The 22,409-nt window shown below is 39.5% G+C and overlaps 2 protein-coding genes across 3 annotated transcripts in view; both read right to left on the minus strand.

Annotated features, from left to right (window-relative positions):
• Nucleotides 1-1,110: 1,110 nt before the first annotated feature.
• LOC132329563 (pulmonary surfactant-associated protein A-like) lies at nt 1,111-5,179 on the minus strand. Its single transcript, XM_059850766.1, has 5 exons — nt 4,782-5,179; nt 3,766-3,846; nt 3,000-3,203; nt 2,293-2,370; nt 1,111-1,596 (listed from the first exon to the last, which is right to left on the minus strand). The coding sequence occupies exons 3-5, from the start codon at nt 3,154-3,156 to the stop codon at nt 1,220-1,222; spliced, it is 612 nt and encodes a 203-aa protein (XP_059706749.1). The 5' UTR covers nt 3,157-3,203; nt 3,766-3,846; nt 4,782-5,179; the 3' UTR covers nt 1,111-1,219.
• Nucleotides 5,180-9,760: 4,581 nt separating this feature from the next.
• Nucleotides 9,761-22,409, minus strand: part of LOC132329797 (pulmonary surfactant-associated protein A-like) — a 49,160-nt gene continuing 36,511 nt past the window's right edge. The window contains exons 8-11 of one of the 2 annotated variants that reach the window (XM_059851252.1): nt 19,631-19,718; nt 12,108-12,246; nt 11,020-11,097; nt 9,761-10,321 (exon numbers count right to left, since the gene is read on the minus strand). In XM_059851252.1, coding sequence (XP_059707235.1) covers nt 9,945-10,321; nt 11,020-11,097; nt 12,108-12,231 — 579 coding nt within the window. In that variant the 5' untranslated portion in view covers nt 12,232-12,246; nt 19,631-19,718 and the 3' untranslated portion in view covers nt 9,761-9,944. Of the gene's footprint in view, nt 10,322-11,019; nt 11,098-12,107; nt 12,247-14,263; nt 14,517-19,630; nt 19,719-22,409 lie in introns of those variants that run through there. The other variant, XM_059851253.1, reaches the window with a different exon arrangement.

A 22,409-nucleotide genomic window follows, 5' to 3' on the forward strand; every position in this document is an offset into this window, starting at 1 on the left:
ACACAGTGGGAGTGAGTGTGGCTCATGTCAGGAATTTGGCTTTATGGAGGCACCCCCAGATGCTCAGCCAGCCTTTGCACCATGGAGCTGATGAAGAGCCTTCATTGCCTCATGTTGAAGTCAACTGCCCTGGAGAAAGGAAAAATCCAAATCTGACATCTCTGAGTGTGCAGCTATGCACAAAAAAAAAAAAAAAAAAAAAAGTCTAAACCTGGGGAATCCTCACCTTCAGTAGGTGAACAGACTCAAGCAAGAAAGCTGAGAAAGATTTCTCTTAATCCTTTAGCTTAAGCTGGATGGTGAGATGGTGAGCTGGATGAGACTGAGCAGCTTCTGCAATGAGTGCTGAGTCACTTGGCATCCTCCAACCCTGCCCCTGGGGGAATCCCAGTGAGGGCCTGACAGGCATCTCTGTGGTGCCCAAAATCGGTTGTTTCTGAATCTTATGACAATAAAGCCTAAAAAAATTTGCCTTGTCATGGCTCTGCTGATTTCCCCTAAATCACACAGGCCCAGTAATTTTCCTGCTGTCTCCCCTGTGTTTTCTTCCTCAGATCCCATGTGAAAGGGGACCTTGGTCTTCTTGTGCTCCTTGAGTCAGGAAAGGCATTAGGAATTCTGAACAGGTGGCTTCTGCTCACCTCTTTTGAGGTGCAGGAAGGCTAAAGCCCTGCTGACTGAAGTGTTCCCATGGGAAATGCAAGGAGGGTGGCTCTGTGCCACCTCAGCAATATTGCTGGTGTCTTCTTTAGGGCACCTGTTGGGGGTCAGGGTGGCCAGAGCAACGTGGGCTGAGCAGGGAGTCTATATGGGGAGTTTTGGTGAGGGAAACTTCCAGAAAGGGATCAAAATACACACAAACTAGAGGTTCATGGGTAAAGGAGTACTGGAAGATCTTGTGGCTGCAAGTCACTTCAGATATGCAGCCAAGAACTCTAATTTTTGATCTTGTAATTAAGATTAATCAGCAGACTAACAGCAGTAGGAACCCATAGGCAGCAGTATTAAGGCACTCGGTGGGCAATGATTAACAAACAGACAAAATGGCCTCTGCTTTCATCATACAGTTTCCTCTTTAGGGCTGGCATTTGTTCAAAAGACAAATCAGACTGGGAAAGAGTGCATTTTATTTTTTCATGCTGCTTTATCTAAGTTCACTAGCTACAAAGGAAGACACAAGTGATAGGGAAGCATATTCCAGACAGCAGCAAGGGAAGCACTAAAACTGGCAGACAATAAGGTGATTCTTGTTACACCTCTTGTCATTCCAGGTGCCATCAGTGTACATCTCCACACACTCCTCCTCCCCTTTGCCAGAAGGTTCGTTTGAATACCAGTTAGTATAGCTCAGCTGAGCACCGTTCAGGAGCTGGAATCTTCCTGGAATAAGGGATTGTTTTATCCCCAGGTAGGCGTAGGTGTTAAAATATTTCACAAAGTACAGAATGGCATCGTTCTCTCCAGGGCTCTTTGGAGTGGCAATAGAGCCTCCAGCCTCTTTACATTTTTCCACTGTAGCATCAAAATCAGCTTTTTTTCCATTGGTAGCAAAAATTTTTCCTCCTGACTCTGTTATCATCTTGTTCAAGCGAAGGACTGCAAGAGGAGGAAAAAGCTGTTAAATGTGTGCACTGTTAATTGTGTGCTCACTTTGCTGTCAATTTTAACTCTTGTTACTTTGCTCCATAACTTTAGATTAAACCCAGGAAAAGGTAAAGGAAAGGAGAACTTGAAATCAAAGAAATTTGAAAATGGAGAAGGGGGAAAAGGAAACATCTGTGTATTTACACAGATGACGAAACAGGAGAAACACGTAAGAATTTGGAGGAGGAAAGGAAATGAGGAATCTTTTTTTTAAAAAAAAGCATATGATTTTCTTTGAGACTCTCTATAAGACTCTGAGGTGGTTTGCAGTATACCAATGTTCTTGAGTGAGAGGAATCTTAGATCTGGTCATGATTGTCTTAGTATGTTTTTGGTGTTCTGTTTGTCTGTTGGGGGCACAAGGTGTGCATGGAGCAGCTCTGCATAGGCAGGGGTTTTAATCTGCCACATTCCTGCCTTGCTTGCACTCATACTTCAGAGCTGTTACCCAGGTGTCTCCCACTAGTTATGAAAATCTAATTCCCACTCCCCCATCCCCATTTGAAAGTTTTCACTCATTGATATACCAGTGAAGAAGATATAAAAAGGAATGCTATAAAACTGCAGAAAATTCTGCCTTCTTCCTAAGAAGCAATTTTTGCCCACCATTAACCCAGCAGCAGCAGAAAGTAAAGGCAGATAAAATACCTCCTTCCAGTCTGGAAATCCGATGTTCCAACTGATGGATGGGGTCCCCATGTTCATTGCCAGCCCGAGCTGTGAGATCTGTGAACAAAACCAGCTGTCATGCACTTGGCTTTACAGTGTCAGTCTTGGCTTTCAAATAAAGCAGGGCTCATCATGTGAAATTAATATGAACTTTTGAAATGTTTGTTTGACAAGTTTTGGTTTACTGCTGTGTTTTTAACAGGTGATATCTTCACACATTAATCTTTTTAAGGGTAAGGGATAAGTTCCTGGAAGTCACCTGTAGAGCAGAGATCCTTGTGGAAAAATGGAACTGGCAATCTGAGATAGTTTTCTCTCTAAGTGATTGAGCAAATCCAGGTAAAACTCTGGCACTTGTGCAGTAGGTTTAGCTGATTGTTAACTGTGTCTAGGGACTGAATCCTTGATAGAATCCTTCAGGCTGTTCAAGCACTTGCTTACAGCTACAACCTAGGACTCAGCAACAAGTTTCTTGTCTATGGAAAATTCAAAACTTTTCTCTGTGAGTTGAACCACTGCATCATTGAATAGAGATTTAAGCATCTTACTTCATATAAGGAAATTAATATTAAGTCCTGATTATTTTATTTCAAGTAGATCACAGATCAGATTATGGTAGATAGCACTGAGTTTTCAAAGCATAAAAATAGAACACAACAGATAAAAATGGAGATCACTTCACATACCTGGTATTTGTTGCTCATCTCCACTGTTGCTCCTGCCTCCAAAAAAAGGCTTGAAAGGGAATGATGGAAGAAATCCTGCAGGTTTGCCTTGAGCACAGAATGGGAGCAGGAAAAAAGCGACTGCTAAGATTTTGTGCAGCTGCGCAGACAGCATCATTTAAAGCTAAAGGTAAATCAGACTGGTTTAGTCTCCAGGGTAGAGTCCTGCATTTAAATAAAAAAGGGGAATGTTTTAGAATTTTTCGGAGTGTGAAGTCTTACATATATTACACTTTGCCTGCAGTGACATGAATGTCATTCATGTAGTTGCAAAGTTATCTTATTTCAGACAATTAAGATATTTTCCCAAAAGACAGTCTGCTAAGTCTACAAAAGTCTACAGAGCAAAAAACCCAACGCATCCCCTCAAAGCTCTTTCCTGTACATCAGACACCATTATATGCCATTTTTCCCCATACGAAAAGTTACAGTTTCATTTTACAGGAAAGCAATAGACACATGGCTGCTTTTGCAAGAAAATGTTTAAGACAAAGTAGGACATGCTGTCTTTGTCAGTTGGTTTAAGAGCAAAACAACTGCTAATACTTATTCTTCTACTGCAGCACCCATTTTTTAACATCTCTTCACCTAAGGTGCCATGGTCTATAAAAAGAGGTGAAATTGTTAAAAATGTTGATACACACGTTGAAATTGGAAAAGTTTGTGATACAGTTTAATAGATTCAACATAGTTGAAGCAGCAACCTATCTAAAGATGTTCAACTTACCTAGCAGCTCCAGTGTGAATTAGAAAGGCTCATTAAATGGTCCAATTTATAGGGCATGTAACTTGAGATTCATCTTCTTATCTACAGAGAGCACAAAGAATATATCATATGATATGAATTGGCATAAAAATGGAAATCTAATGAGCTTTAACTTGAATGATAGGGGGAATGTTTTCTTCAAGAGGTAAACATACTTAAAACATGAGGAAAGTGTTTGAAGGTACTTTTGTAACTTGTAGAAACACTTTCACAGGTTTTAAAACACCAACCCTGGAACAGAACAAATTTCTCAATTCATATTTGAAATACCTAATGTTTCCACAGAGTGGGTGTGGAAATGTCACAGAAGATAAGCCATAACAAGTTCACCTGAAATATAATATGCACCAGGAACACCACCATCATTTTTTGTTAGACTGAGGACTTACCAGTGATTAAGACCAAAGTCTCATAACTAAACAAAATCTCACAATTGTAGCAGCAAAGGCAAATGACAGTGGTGCATCTGCAGCACATGCAGAGGAGGCAGCTAGAGACACATGCTGAAATAACTTACAGAATACTCCAGGGGAGGCTTATGTGTCAGAAAGAGCAGTTTTCTCCAGTGGAGCAAGGACCTCTTGGTGAAGGAGAAAAGCTGCTTTATGCCAGTTCTGTAAGTACAGAGGCCCAAGCTAAGAAGCATCACTGGAATGGAGATGGCCTTGCCAAGTATTTTACAGCTGTACTCAGCAGAGAGTTGGCTCTGTGCAGTGAAGGCTTTGAGGAAAGGTGTTTGTGTCTATATTCCAGTTCAGCCAAGTCAGATGTGGCCACATCATGCTTGTGGTGTCAGGCCAGCATCCTGATGTTGCAGCAAGGCCAACAGCCAGGACAGCTGGGGAATGAAGTGCTGTGAGACAGGATGGGGAATGCCAGCAGGATCTGTATTAGTCTAACCAATGCTGCTGGGTCTAGGCAAGGCTAGGTCACATCCACAGGTGCTGTGCACCCGTGCCCTGATCTTCCACACTCACCTCCACCTCTGATGTGTGCCTCAACACCTTTGTCCTTGGTGGTGTGCCCAAGGATGCTGGATTAAATCCTGCTGCATTGTTTATGGAGTGCCATTGAGTGCACCAGTCCTGTGAAAAACAAACAGGCAGCACCCAGCTGTGTGCACATCGACAGAGGAGGGCTGTTTTCAATTTGCACGAGTTACCTTTGTTCCAAGCTTCTTGTCAAATTTCACGTTTCTTAGCTTTTGAGTGTTTGATGTAATGCTTTCAACATTCTTCTGGCAGAGATTTTTAACTTCTTGGGAAAAAAGCCCCACCAAAATCAAACAGAGAACATGAGACAAGCCAGTACCTGGGTTCTAGATGGGCCCTGGAAAAGGTCACTGGCAGATCCTGGCTCTTTGCATCCATGGTGAGAACAACTTGAACATTTAACTGCACCTGGAAGAAACCACAAGTTAGGCAAGTGTGAGAAGAGGAGGAGGTTTGGCCTGCAGTTGTGGGTTTTACATGCTGACTCAGGGCCTGGGAAACCAGGAGGGGAACAAAAGGTTTCTTGTGATAGACTCCCAGGGAAAAACTGATGTAGATTGGATAAACTATAAACCTTTCTTGTCTTGATTTTCATCAGCATATTAATAAGATGGTGCAAGTTAAATAGATATTTAAATACACCTTCATTTCTAATATGCTTGTTTATGATTGCCTAATAGACTATTTTATATAACTACCATAACTTGTAAACTATTTTCTGATCTTTCCTTGAACCACATATCACAGAAGTCTAGCAAGATTCAAGGACACAGATCTGATAAAGAACAAACTATTTTTGAGTATTGAGGTAACTTTTCTTCAGTTTCCACATCAATCAGTAAGAGGTTTCCTCGTTTCAGTGGCAGTGAAGCAAATGATGGATATTCTGAGTAGGTTGTGTTGTGCAGTGTATGTAGGCAAAGGCAAAACCTGCTAAGGACAGAGGTTGGTCAGTGCTGCTTTCTTAGCTGCTCTGAGAAATACAGACAGGGATGAATGGCTGTGTGCTCCTTCCATAAGCCTGTTTGTAAGCCTTGCCTTGGTATACTTAGTCTCCTGAAAGTTAGGCTTTTTCTTCCATAGTGCTATTCACAAGTAACTTTACAAATTGTTTTCTTATTCTCTGTTTGTATTTAAATGCCCCCAACCCCAGCAATATTTTCTGTGTAAGATGATTTTGTTCTGTTCTGCTGTTTCTACCCTATCTTGTTTCCACCTTGTCCTGTGTTTTCTGCACCTTTTTCTCCTCCAGACAATTGTCCCCAGCAACTCTCTTATGCCTGGGAATAACAGGAAGAGCACAGAGCATGGGGAGACACAAGGTCCCATTTCTCAGACGAGGTCTAAGGGTACTTTTGCTGAGCACTAAAAGCAATTCAGCAAGTTGCAGACACTTGGGATAGCAGACTTCAACAGGCATTTTTAAAAATTAAATGATGAGCAGTATTTTAGAGCAGAAAGTCTTCATTTTACCTGTGATCAGTGCACATGAATGCTACTGCCATCTTGCCCCATGGGCTTAGATGAAGGATCCATAAGGAGGGCTCTGGATGTGTCTGATATGTCACTTGGTGCAGCTCAGCTGAAAAAAAGCACAGAAGCTGCATAGCCAATGGAAAGCAAGAAAATATCTCATTTCTTTAAGAGTTAAATAGTTCCCATTGCCACAGCCTCCTCGAGGGTTAAGGTACCTTTGCTCTGCAGGGTTGTTCAGCTCCTGAGCCACAAGGGCAGAGATGGGTGAAAGCTTCATTCCAGGTTTCACTTGGCATCACCTGGGTTACAGCCCTTGAGGTAAATTCTGCCAAACCCTGGTTTCCTAACAGGGACTTCAAAAAAACATCCCAGTCCTCTTACCATGTTTTTAAGGTGCTACTCTAATGTCCAAGAATCCTGTATCTATTGTGTTTTGGAATCAGCTGTGTTTGTGTAGCTGTTGGCTAACAGGATTTTACAAAAGCGTTCTTCAACTTCCGATAATGAAAGATCGCTTGCAACCTGATACTCTGAGCTCCAGCCCACAATTTGTAAAAGATAAGGCAGCCCTGCCAGCCTGTGTCACATCCTGCCAGTTAGGTTCTCAAAAGGCTGAACTGGAACTCAGTTTTCTTAAGAAACATGGGCCATGGGGTTTTTTTAATCAAGTTTCTACAAAAATGAAAAAAATTTGTGTTTGCTGGAACCGATGGTCATTTTCTTCACATGTGGTAGGGATTGATTGATGGGGGCTGGTGTGAGGTTTTTGAATGATCAAAATTGATACTAGTACTTCTAAGCTGAAATAATTAATTACATTACACCTTTATAAAAGAGGATATCACTCTAGACCAGAGAAAATTCTCTCTGAAATAAATATCCATTATTTTTGGGTAAGTCTGACTTATATGTTAAACATACCTCATTAACTATATTCAATTTCTCTGATGTGAGACAGGATCCACTTGCCTCAAAAGGGTTGGAATTTTTGCCATCTTTTTACTTGTACTAGGATCTCAATTCTTAAAAAACAGCTTCTATAGCATGTGGGGAGTAACTAATTTTCTGATTTAAAGATCTTACCTTTATGTTGCATTTCTGTAGCAAATTATTATAAATGAAGAGAAAAAGATTAACCTGGATTTTTCCTGGTCTGGTACAGGAAAAAATACATCAGAAATTATTATTGCACTTTTAAGGAAAGGTTTTATCAAAAATTTTTATATTACCATAGCAGAACACAGAAACAATGTATTTTGTTTCTTCATGTGCCCAACCTCTCTGTCCAAAAAAACCAAAACCCAAACATAAACGGAGAATTCAGATCTTTCACAAAAAATAACAGACTGAAATGCTGGTATTTCAAATAGCACTTGAGGGTATAAATTGATAGAGTTATACACCTTAACACCAAAAAAAAAAAAAAAAAAAAGCCATATCAAAATAAAAAAACAACAATTTCTGGATACTTTTCCTCTGTGGAACTGCAAAGAATAATCAAGCAATATTACAGATCAAGTGTGAACCATAAAGAGGAAAGTACTGCCTAGCAGTTCTCTGGCTGGATTTGTGGACCTTTTATTTTTCAGCAGCATGTATGTGTTTTATTTGATTTTTTTTCTCCTTTTTTCAATAATAATGGCTAAAGCAGAAAAAATTGGGCTTTTAGACATTAGATACTTTGCTTATTGATATAATAAATACTAGCTTGTGACTGGAAAATAAAAATCTTATTTTTCTTAACTGGAAAAGCACCCCTCTGTCTTGAAGTCTAAATCTGTTTAGATGTAGATTTAGATATAGACGTTATGTGGTGTTAAAACATTTGTAAAACGTTTTTACCCATTAAGGGTCTTTACAAGAGATCTCTACAGTCATTTTGCAATCCCAAATGTGGTAGAAATAAATTTTTCATTAACTATAGGAATAGTTTACCCCAAAACAAGACAGTTGGGATAGTTGGAGACATATGTAAATGGATATGCTTTTTCAGTTCAGAGAGTAAAAGATGATGTTGGAAGGGATTTTTTGGGGGAAGGCTTTGGTGACTTTCTGTGACAGCTAAACACTTTGCTCTAACAAAGAAACTGCACAGTTAGACTCAAAAATTGCCAAATGAGGTTTGCTTATTAAAATACTAATATTTAACAGGTAGTTTTAAGCAAACCTTCAGCCCCTTTCTAGCAGATTTAGTGTAGCTGGTCAGATCTAAACCCAGGAAAATGAAAAGGTATAAATTTAGCCTTACTTTTTTTCTCAATGTAACCACAGAGTTAGAGTTGTCATGGCTCCATTCCCCTCCTGTTTGAAACTTTTGGCTGAAATGGTCCCATGATCATAGGTCTCAAAACAAGCTGCTTTGGAAAGCAGGTTTGAAAGCAGGTTCCCACTTTGAAATCTATCCAGCGTGGTCCTGGGTGTACCTTTTCCAATTCAGAATCCCAGTCTGCTCTCTTATCAGTGGGAGTGCTGCATGAACCTTGCAGATGAATCATCTCTTGCCAAAATTTTGGCAGGGCTTGCAGTGGATGGGACTAAACCCTACCCCTCTTCCTCATGGGAGCCTTGGGAACATCTGGGAGTGCCCAGAGTCAAGTCCAGCTCCCAGGGGCTTCCTGCACAGAGCCAAATGTGGGGGAGGAGATTGTGTTTAATGCATCAATTTCAAAGCTAGTGCTTTCTTTTATTTCCCCCTTCGGGTAGTGTGTAAATGAGGATGGATGAGCCCAGGTCTTCCTCACTGCAAGGTAAGAATGTGAGAATTTGCTGCCCCTGCTCACCAGCTGCCCAAGCAGAGTGGAAGTGAGAATATTCTGTGAAAAGTTCCTTCTTGGTCCTACCAGATTTGAGTTGAAGTCTGTCTGTGCTGCTGCTTGGTGTATAACATCAGCAGAGATGTTTGTGTTTGAACTGATTGAACTTCCACTCTTAGCTGCCTTCCCAAAATATTATCTGCTTTGCTCACTGTTTTGGGAAAAGACAGGTAGCCCTCTTAGCACTGCAGTCTCATGGTTTTCTGAGGGAATGTGCTGTTTTAGCAACAAAATGCAATCTTTGGCATTTTATGCATCTATCTGCTTGAACTGAGTGCAATATTTACCTTTGTGTTTTAAAGAGAGTAGCTTCTGAAACTAGAAAAATTAATTGTAACTAGTATTATTGATATTTTTATAAAACAAAAGGTGGATGCTAATGAATCAGTGAGTGGCTGAATGTGACACAGGTGCTGTGATTGAAAGTGAAGTCCAGTAATAATTTCTCCAGTGAAGTCAACCTCTGTGCATCTCTTTTGAGGCAGAAACTATTAAGTACTTCAAAATGCTTCCAACTATGAAGCCACAGGCAATTTTAATTTCAGCATTTCCAATCTCCCAAGTCAAACCTTGGAATTTTCCTCTAATCTTCATGAAGGTATGGAGACGGTCTGCCATGAAAAATGAATTCTGAGTATTCCCAACCCTCCAAAATGGAGAAACACATTGGGCACATCAGCTCAGGCACATTTTAATCATGTTAATCACTTAGCACATTTGGCATTTTCCTAAGGCTAAAAAATATCACAATATGATTCATCTTATATTTTAGGATACAGAGAAATGGCAGGAATTTAATCAACCTGAAACACAGATACTTCATTACCTCCATACTCTGAGGTGGCTGAAAGGCCATTCTTTAAAATTCACAGATTGTGAGACGGTACATATTGCACTTTTTGTCATTCCAGGTGCCATCAGTGTACATCTCCACACATTTCTCTTTCCCTTTGCCATTGGGCTCGTGCTGGTGCCAGTTGCTGTAACTCAGAGGCATGCCATCTAAATACTTCACCTGACCTGAAGTCTCCCCCTTTCTAATGCCCAAGTAAGCATATTGGTTATACTCTTTCACAATGTCCATGACAGCTTTATTCTCCTCCTCATTCCTGGGGGCAGCAAGAGTTCCTCCAGCCTCTTCACAGGATTGTAGTGCAGATGCAAAGTCCACTTTCTTCCCATTGCTAGCAAGTATTTTGTCTCCTACTTTTCTTATTTTCCCATTCAAAGCAAGCACTGAAACATGAAAAGAGTTTGCTTTGTAAATTTTCTAGGGCATACTGATGTAAAAGCAAAGAGAAATCAAGAGATGAAAACTAAAAGTTCTAAGAGGAACAGAGGGAAAAATTGAGCTAAGGATGAAGAGAAATAGAAATCTTTAATGTTATTTATTCACTAACTGTTCATTAATATATTTTGCTGCTTGTGACCACCTGTCCTTGTCTCCAAGACAAGGATGTCCCACCAACATCTGCTAAATATCAGCCCTGTTTTATTTTGGGTACTTTCTAAAGATGGTCTGCGTGCTTCAGATTTGAGCAAGGGAAACAGAAAAGTGATAATGGTTTTGGGAATCCCTTTTCAGTACAAAACAATTTACCACCTTTAACAATCTGGCTGCTGATAGATAAAAGTGGTACAAGACAGAGTTTCCATGAATCCATGTGGAAAGTGCAACATCAGGTAGTTGGAATATTTTTAAAAATAAACTCAATTTGAATAAATGTGCATTATGATTGCCAAGAGGAATCTGCTTCTCTCCAGGGAGACAAGAACCCTGACTTCCCCTGCCTTGAGTGAGAAAATGGAGTTTTGGAGGGTAGCACCCATTCCAAATGCAATTTCCTTCCTGCAAGTTGTGATTCTATAACTAACTTTGCCTATTGCACTTCAAATTGATTGTGAGCTGAAAAAGTAACAAGGGGAAGAATTACCAGCCTCAAGTTGGAAAAGTCGGTGCTTCAAATGTGCTAAAGCATCATGGTGTTTGCTGGCCAGAGAATCAGGCACACCTACAGAGATGAAAACAAAAGTTATACAGCTATACTCGGCTGTGCTGCTAGGAACAATCCCCTGGAAAAAAAACAATTATTTTCCACAACTAACTTGCAAATGCATTTTTTAACATCAGCAAGAGTAAAATAAATATTTTCCCAGTATTTTCTCACATTGTTGTTAGTCTATATTAAAGCAAACTAACAAAAATATCCAGTCCTCTGAAATGCTGATAATTCCCCTCTGCAGAAAAGCAACTGAAGCTTTACAGGTTGAAGCCTTTTGTTAGTTTATCTGTGAAACTGGCTTTGCCAAAGAGAGGTTTCATTCCAGTAATTGGTCATGAACAGGCATGAGGGATACTTTGAGGAGGAGACAGTTTCTATGGCACTGTGTGATTTTCTTTCTTTCTTTTCAAAGTGCTGGGTGTTTATCTTGCTTTAATGGGAGCCATGAACAGTGGGAATGGAAGGTTTCTGAATAGTGTAAAATACATCCAGCACTGCTTGCTAAAGATGGGAACCCACTGTAAAGGTAGATTCTTTTTTTCTTACCACTTCCCACAGTTAACAGGGGTCCTACATGTAGAATAAAGTCACTAATGTACTCCCATGATCATAATTCAAAATTCACAGTTAAACCAAACTGCAATGTAGAAGCACAAAATGTTGCTGCATCCCCAGCAATGTTGCAGCTCTTACTGCACTTCACAATCCATTAAAAAAACCCCATATTTGACCTAATACAGGGAGACTGGGAGTAATTCTGATCATGCTTTAGCCTTGTCAGCAGACCTGGAGAAAGCATTTCTACACATAAATAAAATATTTCTGTTTAGAGTGTTTCTTTCCCCAGAAGGGAGGGGAGAACTGTTTTTTAGAAAAAAATTAAACTGCCCATTTCCTCCATTCTCTTTTCCTTCCTGTGCTGAACACATCTGCTTCCTTGAGAGCACATGTCCTTCTGTGTCATCTGCTCATGCAGCCTTTGTGAGGTGGGTCTCTTGCAAAAGAGGAAGGTTGCTTACCATTCAGACCATCCCTTCCAGGGATACCAGGTAGCCCAGAAATTCCTGGGCATTTACTCAATGCATGGCAAGTCACTGACAAAGCAGCCAGTGTTATGAGGATGTAGGATGAGTAAGACAACATGATTTCTCAGGCCAGCTGTAAAAAAAAAAACCCACACATTTGTCAGGCAATGATTCTGGAAGAAATTGTAAACATGGGTTTACACAGCTGCACACTCCTCCCCCCCATCATCCCTTACTGAAATTTACATTTTTTCCTTGTTTAAATAAGGTTTATATATAGAGATTTCCCAGATTTATTTTGCAACCATTGTGTACTTTATACACAAAACTCTTTCCAGACTGATAAACTTGGAGTAGTGAAGATAAATTATCCCTTTCACTGTCACTGACTATTTGTTGGATGAATCCTTGAGAAATGATAGGCTCAGAGGTAACTGATCACACTTAAGCCATTAGCTGTCTGCAAGGAATGTAATCACTCAATTATGCATAGGATATTAACCTGCAAGGCAGATGTGCCACAGTGGTACTGGTCAGGTTTGGGAGCTTGTTAAAGCACAGCACTATCTAAGCACATCTATTTGGCATAAACTGATACTCTTTTACACATGGGCAAAACTTTATAGCTCAATTGACATTCCTATCCTGTTTTGAACAAAATTCCACAAGCCTGAAAATGTCAGTTAATCTTGTAGAAAATGAAGTTTTGCTGGTTGGCAATAGTCTTATTCATTTTATTTTATCCCTGCAGATAAAAAACATAACTAGGTTTATAATCTTAGTGCTGAGCTATCATGACTAAAAAGCATTTTAAAACTGGACATTGTGGGTTGTTTAAAGCAGAGTGAGTGTGTGTGCTGTGCAGCTGTGAAACCTGAAGGTCTGTAAGATACTATGGCATAGAATTATCCAGTTATTGACATCACTCAGTTAAACTAACAGGAGATACAAAGAAAGTTCAAGATGCCAGAATGGGTATCTGTGTCCAATGGGGTGATGCTCATGGGTTGACTCATACAAAACAAATAACTTAAGATCCATTACTTCACTTTTCTATTGGCACAACTCAAAGAGGATCCTGTACCTACTCTCTCTTATAAACTTCTATCTTAAAAAAAAAAAAAAAAAAAAAAAAAAAAAGCACACATACTAGGTTCTAAATCTAGCTCCACTTGAAATTTAAAATAAAAGCTTGGTTGGCTTGAATGCTGCAAGATGATTAACACCTAGGTTCATCAGGTACAAAAAGGTATTTGCTATTACATTTCAAAGTATATCTGCCAAGCAGAATCAAAATATCAGTTTTGTGTCATTTATTGAGGTGAGCTTTGAAAAGAAAAAGCATTGTTCATATCTTCCATATTGACTCTGTTATAGAAGACTTTTGAGATTATTTTTAAGCTGCATCAACAGCAACTTGTTTTTCTAGAGGAATGTCTCCTCAACCTCAATCTGATGTGACATACCCTTGAATATGCAAATACTCAATTATGTCATAAATTTGCAGCATACAGGATCTGTTTAGCTAATAGCAGTATGGCCAAGAATTTGCACTTGAAAGAATGTAAAATCAAATCCACGTGAGAGCACAGTGCAGCACTAAAGGTGCTGCTGAGTTTGGTTTGTTGAATTTGAAGCATCTCGAGTTGCTTACCCTTTACTGAAGGCCAGCAGACCCCTCTGGAAACCCAGGCCAGTGACTCAGAGAGAGCAGATTGTTAAAGACCCTAAGAGAAACCTACCTTGGGTGGCCAGGAATACTTACATCCTTGAGATAAGGAAATGCAATTACAACATGTAGCCTTTGCCTGGTGATGATCCTTCAGGGAATTACATTTGAATGGACTACTGCATCCAGCTCATAATTGGATTATGATGCAGAGTCAGACTCCTGATCAGTTATATAGCAAAACTGAAAAAACACAGCCCTTCAGTTTTAATCCAGTTTTAATGACCTTCATCAGTCATTACTATCTAGTGTTCTTCAGGCACCTCCTTATCTACCAAAATTGCTAGTATAAGCAAAGTAAAAAAATTACTAATAAAGGGAAATTTAATTTTAGAATGTAAATATGACCACAGAAATCAAAAGGAACAGGTTTGCCTTCTAGCTGAAATTTTGTGATTTATTAAAAGGAAATTCAACTTACCCTTCTGCTTCAAAATGAAATGAAAAAGCAGTTCACACAAATTCCTTTTATATAGTGTGGTGTTTGTTAAATGATATGGCTGAAGTGGAGACTGGATACTGAGGCTACGAATGAGCTTTTTCAGTTTTGCTCACATATTTGTTATGCAAATACTGAGGTCAGTTTTAAGGGTTGACAAATTTCTTTTTTTTTAACAAAATAAAGCCAAAGTTGTAGAAAATACAATCCAGAACTAACAGATAACCCCAGATTTGTAGACACAAAAGATATAAAAACGTAAAGTAACTTTTAGCAATTCTAGGCCACATTTTAAAACTGTTGTTTTATAAAAGCAAAAAATGGCAGATGACTACAAGTGGCTCTTGTGAAAGGAAAGATACTCTTGTGATTAATCTTAGGAAAGCCTGGTATCTTCCAGATAGTCTGACCCAGTAATCAGAATTCTAAACTCTCCTCCCCTCTCTGTATCTGATGTACTTCTCTTACCTTAACATAATTTTCTAGCTTTGTGCTAGAATGCTCATTTAGGTCTCTCTTGCACAAGGCAGCTGCTCCTCTCTTGGTCAGAGATGGGTCTTGGAAAAAATCTGTATACATGCACAAAATTCTCAAATGGAAATCATTTTCAAGGAAAAGAAAATGAAACCAGAGGTTTTGCTCCTGTTGTTTCCCAGAAATAAATACTGGGATTTTGTAGCTTCCTTCTGGTTCTGATGCATTCTACTCTAAAATGTTTGATCCTAGATGAGGTTTGTTTTATAAACCTCAGCAAGCCAACACATCAGGTCCTCACCTGAGAGATGGAAATACCTCAGCTTCACAGATTTACTGTGTTTTGTCAGTTTATACTGAGGTCTCTTAAGGATAGGATGTTTTCTGTTTTTCATTTGCATATTACTGAAACTATTTAAATTTTGTCATCACCCCTAACAATAGTGTTATTCTTTCTGAATCATTCCAGCAGGATTCACAGCTGCAATCTAACACCTTCAGGCTCCCTGCTCAGCAATTAGAGATGTTTAAGATCAACTAGCTGACCTAACCAAGATAAAATACCAAAGCAGAAGATACATTTAGGATTCCCCTTAGATGTAGTGCAGGCACTTAAATCCAATTCCATTCACAACTGTGAGCCTTGTCCTGCAGTTAAAAGTGCCCAGCATGGCCAGTTCTCCATCTCAAAAACCCCCACAAATAGCAAACTGACGATGTAGCAGGTTTCCTTCTTAGCAAATGATCAGTCAGCACTCACAGCTGTGTGTTCTAGACCATCTATCTTCAAAGTCCTTTCTCTACCAGATGGGCAGCAGAGCTCTGAGTGCACATTAGTCCTTTTACATCACCACTGGAAACTATTTCTCTCTGTAGTCCAGATGAGGTAGATGTAAAAACACTGGTGTTGAGTGCATAAGATTAGACAGTACCCAACAGAGAAAATATTTTTTTTCCAGTTCCTCTTGCAGTTTGGAAATGGCACAGGTACAGACACTTGAGCACAGTCAAAGACACAGCTAATTCTGTTTCTGGATGGCAGCAGACCTCTGGGGTACATAGGGAATTTCTTCAATTCCATAATAAGATGGAACCTAATGGATTCAGATTTTGAGAAGCAGTATTTTAAATTACGAGGTACCCAAGTTCTTGGGAATGTTACCAGAACAAAATCTCAGCAGATCTAATTTCTAGGCAACTCTGCAACAGTTGTAAGGGCTAGTTTTTCTGCTGCATCATTGCATATACATGCAGCTCTAATACATGAACAGGATAAGTCTCTGGAGATTTGTACTGTTTCTTCTACCTAAAACCGTTTATATTATAAGAAAATTAAAGAATTGAAAACATTAAACAGGGAGATGAGTAAAACTCCATTAGCTTATCTCTATCCCTTTATGAAAGTGTGGCATGAGCAAAACATGGCTTATGATCTAGGAAAACCTTATCAATTCTTATCTTTTGTTAAAAGTTTTGAAGAAAGATACATTTGATAACAGTTGTTCTCCCATGAGTCAGATCATACTTACACAATGGAATCTGATAAGAAATCTAAAACATAATCCAGTGTGAGAGATTACTTAGTCATTAGATTTACTTTCCTTAGTTATGCAGCAGAGAATGAGGGAAAACAAACATACTCAAACAAGGAAGAAAGAAAGTAAATATTTTTTCTGCAACCTAGCATCTCTGTAGAACAGCTGGGATGGGAATTCTGAAATTTCCAGGTAAACTTGTGTGGTAATGGCTGAAGGCCTTTAGCTGGGAAACACCACAAAACTCAGCCAGGGAATTTTCATGGTTTCAGAGGACTCCAGGTACTGCGTTCCTCCTCCTGTCATTAGGAAGAACCATAAGAATAATAAATTTAATGTGCTGCCAGTGGGTTTAACCCAAGCCCTGCTCAACTCTCAGCAAAGGAGATGGGGGAAAAATGGAATCTGATTTTCAAAATGTCATGTAGCCAAAAAGACTGCTTCTTTCTATAACAGCTCTGCATGCTACCCTCAAAAAATTAGCTGCCAAGGGGGTTCAGAATCAGAACTAATTTTATACAGCTTTCAAGCCTCTCATTTTCAGAACACAAGGTAAACTCCCCATTTTACTGTTTTGAAGTGAGCTGATTACTAATTATGGTAACTTAGCATTCCCTGATCTGTGTAAAGCTATGCCATGCTCTTTCACATAAAATAGTGATGTACAGCCTTGCTAGTTTATATTAGCAATTTGTGAGATAATTTAAAGTGTGTCACTGTGCTGCAAGTTCCTGATACTGACTCTGAGCAATTCTTGGTACAGCATCTGTATGGTAAGCAGGTGTGGTCAGTTCTCCATGTTCACCTCTTTCAAAACATTAACTTTTTATATTTGTATTCTAGCATTTCCACTGCAATTTATTTGCTGAGCTTTAAATCACACAGAGTTAAGTGTCTCTAGTTAGCTTTAAGAGGGCTCATAGGCATCACTCAAGACTTCATCAGAAATACAGGGCACTAAGCACATGTCACCTCTTATGTCATGAAACAACCCAGCAGGTGAAGTGTTACCTCCTGCCCTCCTGCAATTCAATTTTATTGACACAAAGCCAAACAAAAATATGGGAAGTTCAACAGTCCCCACCTTTGGAAAATAAGCAGCACTGATAAAATAGTTTGTATGCTAATTTACAGTGCACTGATGCAGGGATGGGGAAAAAATGTAGACAGTGAGGCACTTAACCACACTGCTAATACTGAAATAAAATTCTGCTGTGTGTGCCCTAGACCTTGAGGATAAACATATCACAGGAAGAATGTAATTGCTGATGAGACCTGTTTATATTTATGAAAAAATCATGGCATCAGAGAAATGCTGTCAGCTCAATAGTACACTGTTCTTCTGGGCAGTGGATCCTGGGGAGATTTTTACATCGAAGTGTACACAGGTGGATGGGGAAAAAGAAGGAATACTGAATATAGATCACAACTTTCCAAGCAGAGATGGGGAACAGCTTGGAGTATTGGATTTTCAAGAGCTGGCTTCACCAGACTGGACTGAACCTTAACCCTAACTGAAATCCCTTTCAATCTATCAATTTTCTATTCTAGGAAAAACAATTAAAACTTTGCTATCAAGAAAAGAGGTGACCAGATTTCCATTAAAAAAAAAAAAAAGTCATGGTTCTCTCCTGCCAAAGAACTTTCAAGTTAAACCTATGTTAACAGAAGTACCTGGCCTTTGCTTTCAGATTATATTAGGTTCCTTCTCTCTCATATACTTCAAATAATTGATTTAAACTACAGATATCAAAGTGGTCTCTTGGGTTTTGTGAAAATGGTAGGCAAGTTACTAGATTAAAGTAATTTTGACTGAACTATTGTTTCTATGCCTTGAATTAAAAAAGGAGAAAATCAACCTGAGCACATTAAAACAAAGGCTTCAAGCAGCTCTTGCTTTGACAAAAACAGACTTTTAGACACAGCCTTCTTCCTTCCTTTGGGCAGGCCAAGTGCTCTTCCCTTCTCCCTTCCCATATTCTTTATCCAGGTTTAGTAAAAATTTGGACCATACTCTAATCAGCTTCTGTCTTGTCTTTTCATAAACAGACAGAAACCAGAAATGTTTCACTCTAAATTCACAACCTAGTAATGTTTTTCAAGTCTGTTTATTGCCTGTATCAGAGCTAGAATAACTAAAGTTTAGAGAGATGCTATTCCTAGGATCACTGAGGAATCCTGTTGCTTTTCCCCTCAGAGCATCAATTCACCTTTTTATCCTGTAGGACAACTGTATTGTCCTGTATTACCAACTCTAATTCCCCCTTGCATCTTCTGCAGCAAGCTGCCCCCTTACAGGAATACTGCATAACAGCACAGGACACGACTCCTAATCTTTGGTCAACAGCACAAGGAAATTACTCCCTGCAGTGTCAGTCAGGTGTGTCCCAGAGGAGTAAACATTGCCTTCTTTCACTGGGAACAGTGCCAAGAGTATTGCTGCAGGTGTCCTGCCACTTTGTGCTCCCATAGACATGAACTGCACCATTTACCTCCCATCAAAAGTGGTAATAGGAAGCAATTTATGCTTGAACAGCCACTGGCCAACACTGCCTTGGAAACATGTGCTTGCAATTCATATCTTGCCCTTATGAATAGCCACCTGGCTCTTGTTATCAATTTAAAATAATCTAGCCTGCTGATAGGAAAAAACTTCTGCCAAGCTCTTATTATGTTGTTATTGCTGGGAAATGGCTGTGTAATGTCTCACTGATAAGTGTTAGAACACATGTAACCAAAAGCATTGTTAACCTTTTATTTGCAACAGAAATTCAAAGTCCTTGGGAGAAACTTGTGGTTGAAAACACATGGCAGAGTAGCAAAGGAAAATAACAAACTCACCAAGCTGCTGTTAAGGTCTGATGATCACAGTGAAATGAAGCTGCTTTGTATTTTACTGAAGGGACATAACCATTAATGAATTCTCAGCAAACACCCCCTATTGTGGTTTTTATTGCTCTTATGAGCTGAAAATTAAGATAACAGCTATTACAGATTCTATTTTCCACAGATTTTTTTCAGGAGAGTGAACACAAAATTCTCTGTGTTTTAGCTGATTGTGCTGTTGGAAGCACATAGAGCTTCACACACCAAATCTGCTTCCTTTGCACATGTTTGATCCTAATTTGTGCAAAAGCAGAGGAGCATTTTATAGCAGACAGCTCATAAAGTACCTCATCATTTCAGATCCCCTGAAAAGCAGATATCCTGAGCACCTGATGGGTTGGTGAGGCCCAGCCCTGCATCCACCCAGCTCCTGCAACTGCACGTTCTGTTTCAGCAGTGCTGACCTGCAAAGGAAAGGCTGTCAGTGCCCAAGGAAGCAGATTCATCTCCTTACCTTGGACTGATACATCTCAGCTGCCTTGAAACTACCTAAGGTGCAGTTATTGCAGAGGCTTCAGTGCAGAAATATTCTTGGAAGGTTCCTGCAAGGGTAAATGAGAAAAGCTCTGTTTAAAGCCCCTTGAAGTTCAGCTAATAGATAAAAACAAGGAACAGATGAAGACTCAAAGAAATAGAAGTAAACCAAACAGGAATGAACAGAGTTCTACACCCTCAGATTCTCTCTCAAGAGATGGGAAGATCTTGAATGTTGCTTGAGGCCAAAGTGATTCAAACTGAAATCATTTAGTAGGTTATTAAAACATAGCAGACTTAACTTGAATGACAAATCAAAGAGAATGTTTAATAACTCTGAGAAATGTAATAACCATGAATGTCAACTACTTAACTAATAAAATATCATTTTGTTATTCCATGGGGGTCACCCCTTACAGCCTTTAAGTAGCTTTATATGTAGTTTTGAAGATTAAACACTATTTTTGTTAGTAAGAGAAAACAAACTGTATAGAATTATTAACAATCATTTCAGCTACCTATTCTAGTATAAAATATACCTTTTATAGTATAATGAAAGCATTAATTATATTTATTTATAAATTAGCTTTGGCACTCTTACTTGGATTTGAGGATTCATTCTAGGCAGACAGGAACTGCTTGTTCCCCAGGACAGGAATCTACACAAGAACTCCTCAAATATGCTCATTCTTCAAGTAGTCTCACTGTTTGTCTGCCTCACCAGAACATCTTGGGACCCAAGCTAGAAAACAGTTTTTCCCCCGCTGTGCCTGTGTTCAGCCCTGTGCCAGCCCAGCCTGCTGGGTACAGCAGAGTGCCTCTTTCACAGGGTCAGGCCCTTGCCATTGTTCCTGTGGACAATCCCCTAAAGCTGGAGTGATTTTAAGTATTAACTTATAAAATTTAGTTTTCAAAACCTGGAGAACAACTGTGCTCCTATTTTGGTACCAGTGTCACCGTGCCAGTAGTACATTGCATTTCTCTTGCACCTATTTTCCCACACAAATGGGGCCCAACTGTTTAATCACTGCCATCTTTTATTATGGTTTTTCACCTTTCCTGAGGAACATACTTTGTGACTGTTACAGAGGTAAATGATGTAATATTTTCAAAAACTCACACAGTTTGCTAGAATAAAGACCAAATTCAGAACTATTTTGAGAGTGTTTGAAAAAAAAACCCTTAGGACTGCATCATTCAAAACCAGTGGAGAGCTCCCAGTAACTTGAGACAAAGAGTAATATTCAATTTTCAGTGAAGGTATATACATAATATACTTAAGCACTGCAGATACATTTGAAATATTTCTCAAACAGCTTTTATAACTGCTATTGTGTGAGAAGCTGAAAACTTTTCTTGTCATCCAGTCCTGCCGTATTGCTGCCAACACTTATTAAAAATACGGGTTTTGCTTCAAGATAGAATCTAAAACATGACTTTATAAAACATCAGGAATAGAAATATTTTCACTTTGCTTGGAGAACTTTTCCATTGAAAGGCTTTTCACTTTTTTTCACCATTAGTCATGAAAGCTAGAAATGCACTTCACTCATGAAAATGACAGATGAGATTCTCCAGAAGGTGGCAATTGCAGCTTGAAGCTAAATACCATGTAGTAGAAAATAACAGCCCACAGAGGACAATCAGAAGCTTCAAGATAATATTTGCTCCACTAGTTTTTGATGCATAAATAAAAGATCTACTTAACAGGCTTAGGAAGTCCCATAAATACACCCCTTTCCCCATTTTAGCTGCAGCTCTAGAATAAAAAGGGAAAAGGATTTAAAAAGTACATAATTTCTTCCTGTCTTTACCTTCTGTGAATATGTATGGTTGCTTAGGCAGGGTGGAGAGGGTGTAAGGGGACAGAGAAGTTAAATGCTTGTGTTCTGTAGGCAATGTAGTGATGGTCAAACCACTTCTGAATGGGACACCTCCACAGAGGTGTCATTGGACATGTAAAGTGCAAGACAGGAGATAATCAAGAGAGCAACTAATGTAGACAATATGATTTTGCTGAAGGAGTTTCAGGATTTCCAACTAAATTTGGTGAAAGTCTGTGTCTGTCCATCTCAGCTAAAGAAACTTGCATGGTTTAACTTCTCTTACATCAAAAGAAAACTACGAATTATAAATGTGCTTGGATCTAATTCTTGGGGCAGGATGGAAATTCGCATAGAACTTTTTTTTCTACACAGCTGAAGCACGAGGGGAAGGTGGCCAAGTGTAGTAGCACAGCCGTACAGGTGGGAAGAAAGGGAAAAGATTTCTTTCAGGACCCTCCCAGGTAAGCCCAGAAAGCCTGCTGGGGAAAGGAAACAGTGAAATTCAGGCTGCTGCACTGCTGAGCAGGTGCAGGTGTGTTTGCATGAAGCCCAACACAGCAATCTCAGGCTCTGCAATCAGACACCTAAACGTGGGCTGACTGCTGCTCTCCCTCACACTCTGCATTTAGTCCAGCTGCTTGAAATTTTATCTGAATTTAAACACCCTGGAAGAGGATGCCAACCAGTTGCACACTGTGGAGTCTTCCTCCCACTGCAAATGTGGCAGAAGTTTCTTGCAGGATGAAGACAAAAGCTCAGCTCAGAGGGACAAGCTGTGCCACTAGCTGAAGTCATAAACAAAGCAGAGCTCACAGAAAGCCAGGAAAGAGCTCTTACAACTGTCTACCCTGAAGCACTGATCTAAACAGCTCAACTGATGTCTGAATCTTCACTGGGGTCACAGGCCATAAAAAGAGATTTTAACTGCAGGTG

The sequence above is a fragment of the Haemorhous mexicanus genome, chromosome 7, assembly GCF_027477595.1.
Source record: "Haemorhous mexicanus isolate bHaeMex1 chromosome 7, bHaeMex1.pri, whole genome shotgun sequence".
Classification (NCBI taxonomy): domain Eukaryota; kingdom Metazoa; phylum Chordata; class Aves; order Passeriformes; family Fringillidae; genus Haemorhous; species Haemorhous mexicanus.

What these genes read in the sequence shown, in the direction of transcription:
- LOC132329563 (XM_059850766.1), bottom strand. Translation starts at nt 3,156, where the DNA reads ATGATGCTGTCTGCGCAGCTGCACAAAATCTTAGCAGTCGCTTTTTTC. An exon ending in AGATGAGCAACAAATACCAG is followed by an intron (nt 2,371 to 2,999) that starts GTATGTGAAGTG and finishes TTTTGTTCACAG; the next exon opens with ATCTCACAGCTCGGGCTGGC. An exon ending in GATTTCCAGACTGGAAGGAG is followed by an intron (nt 1,597 to 2,292) that starts GTATTTTATCTG and finishes CTCCTCTTGCAG; the next exon opens with TCCTTCGCTTGAACAAGATG.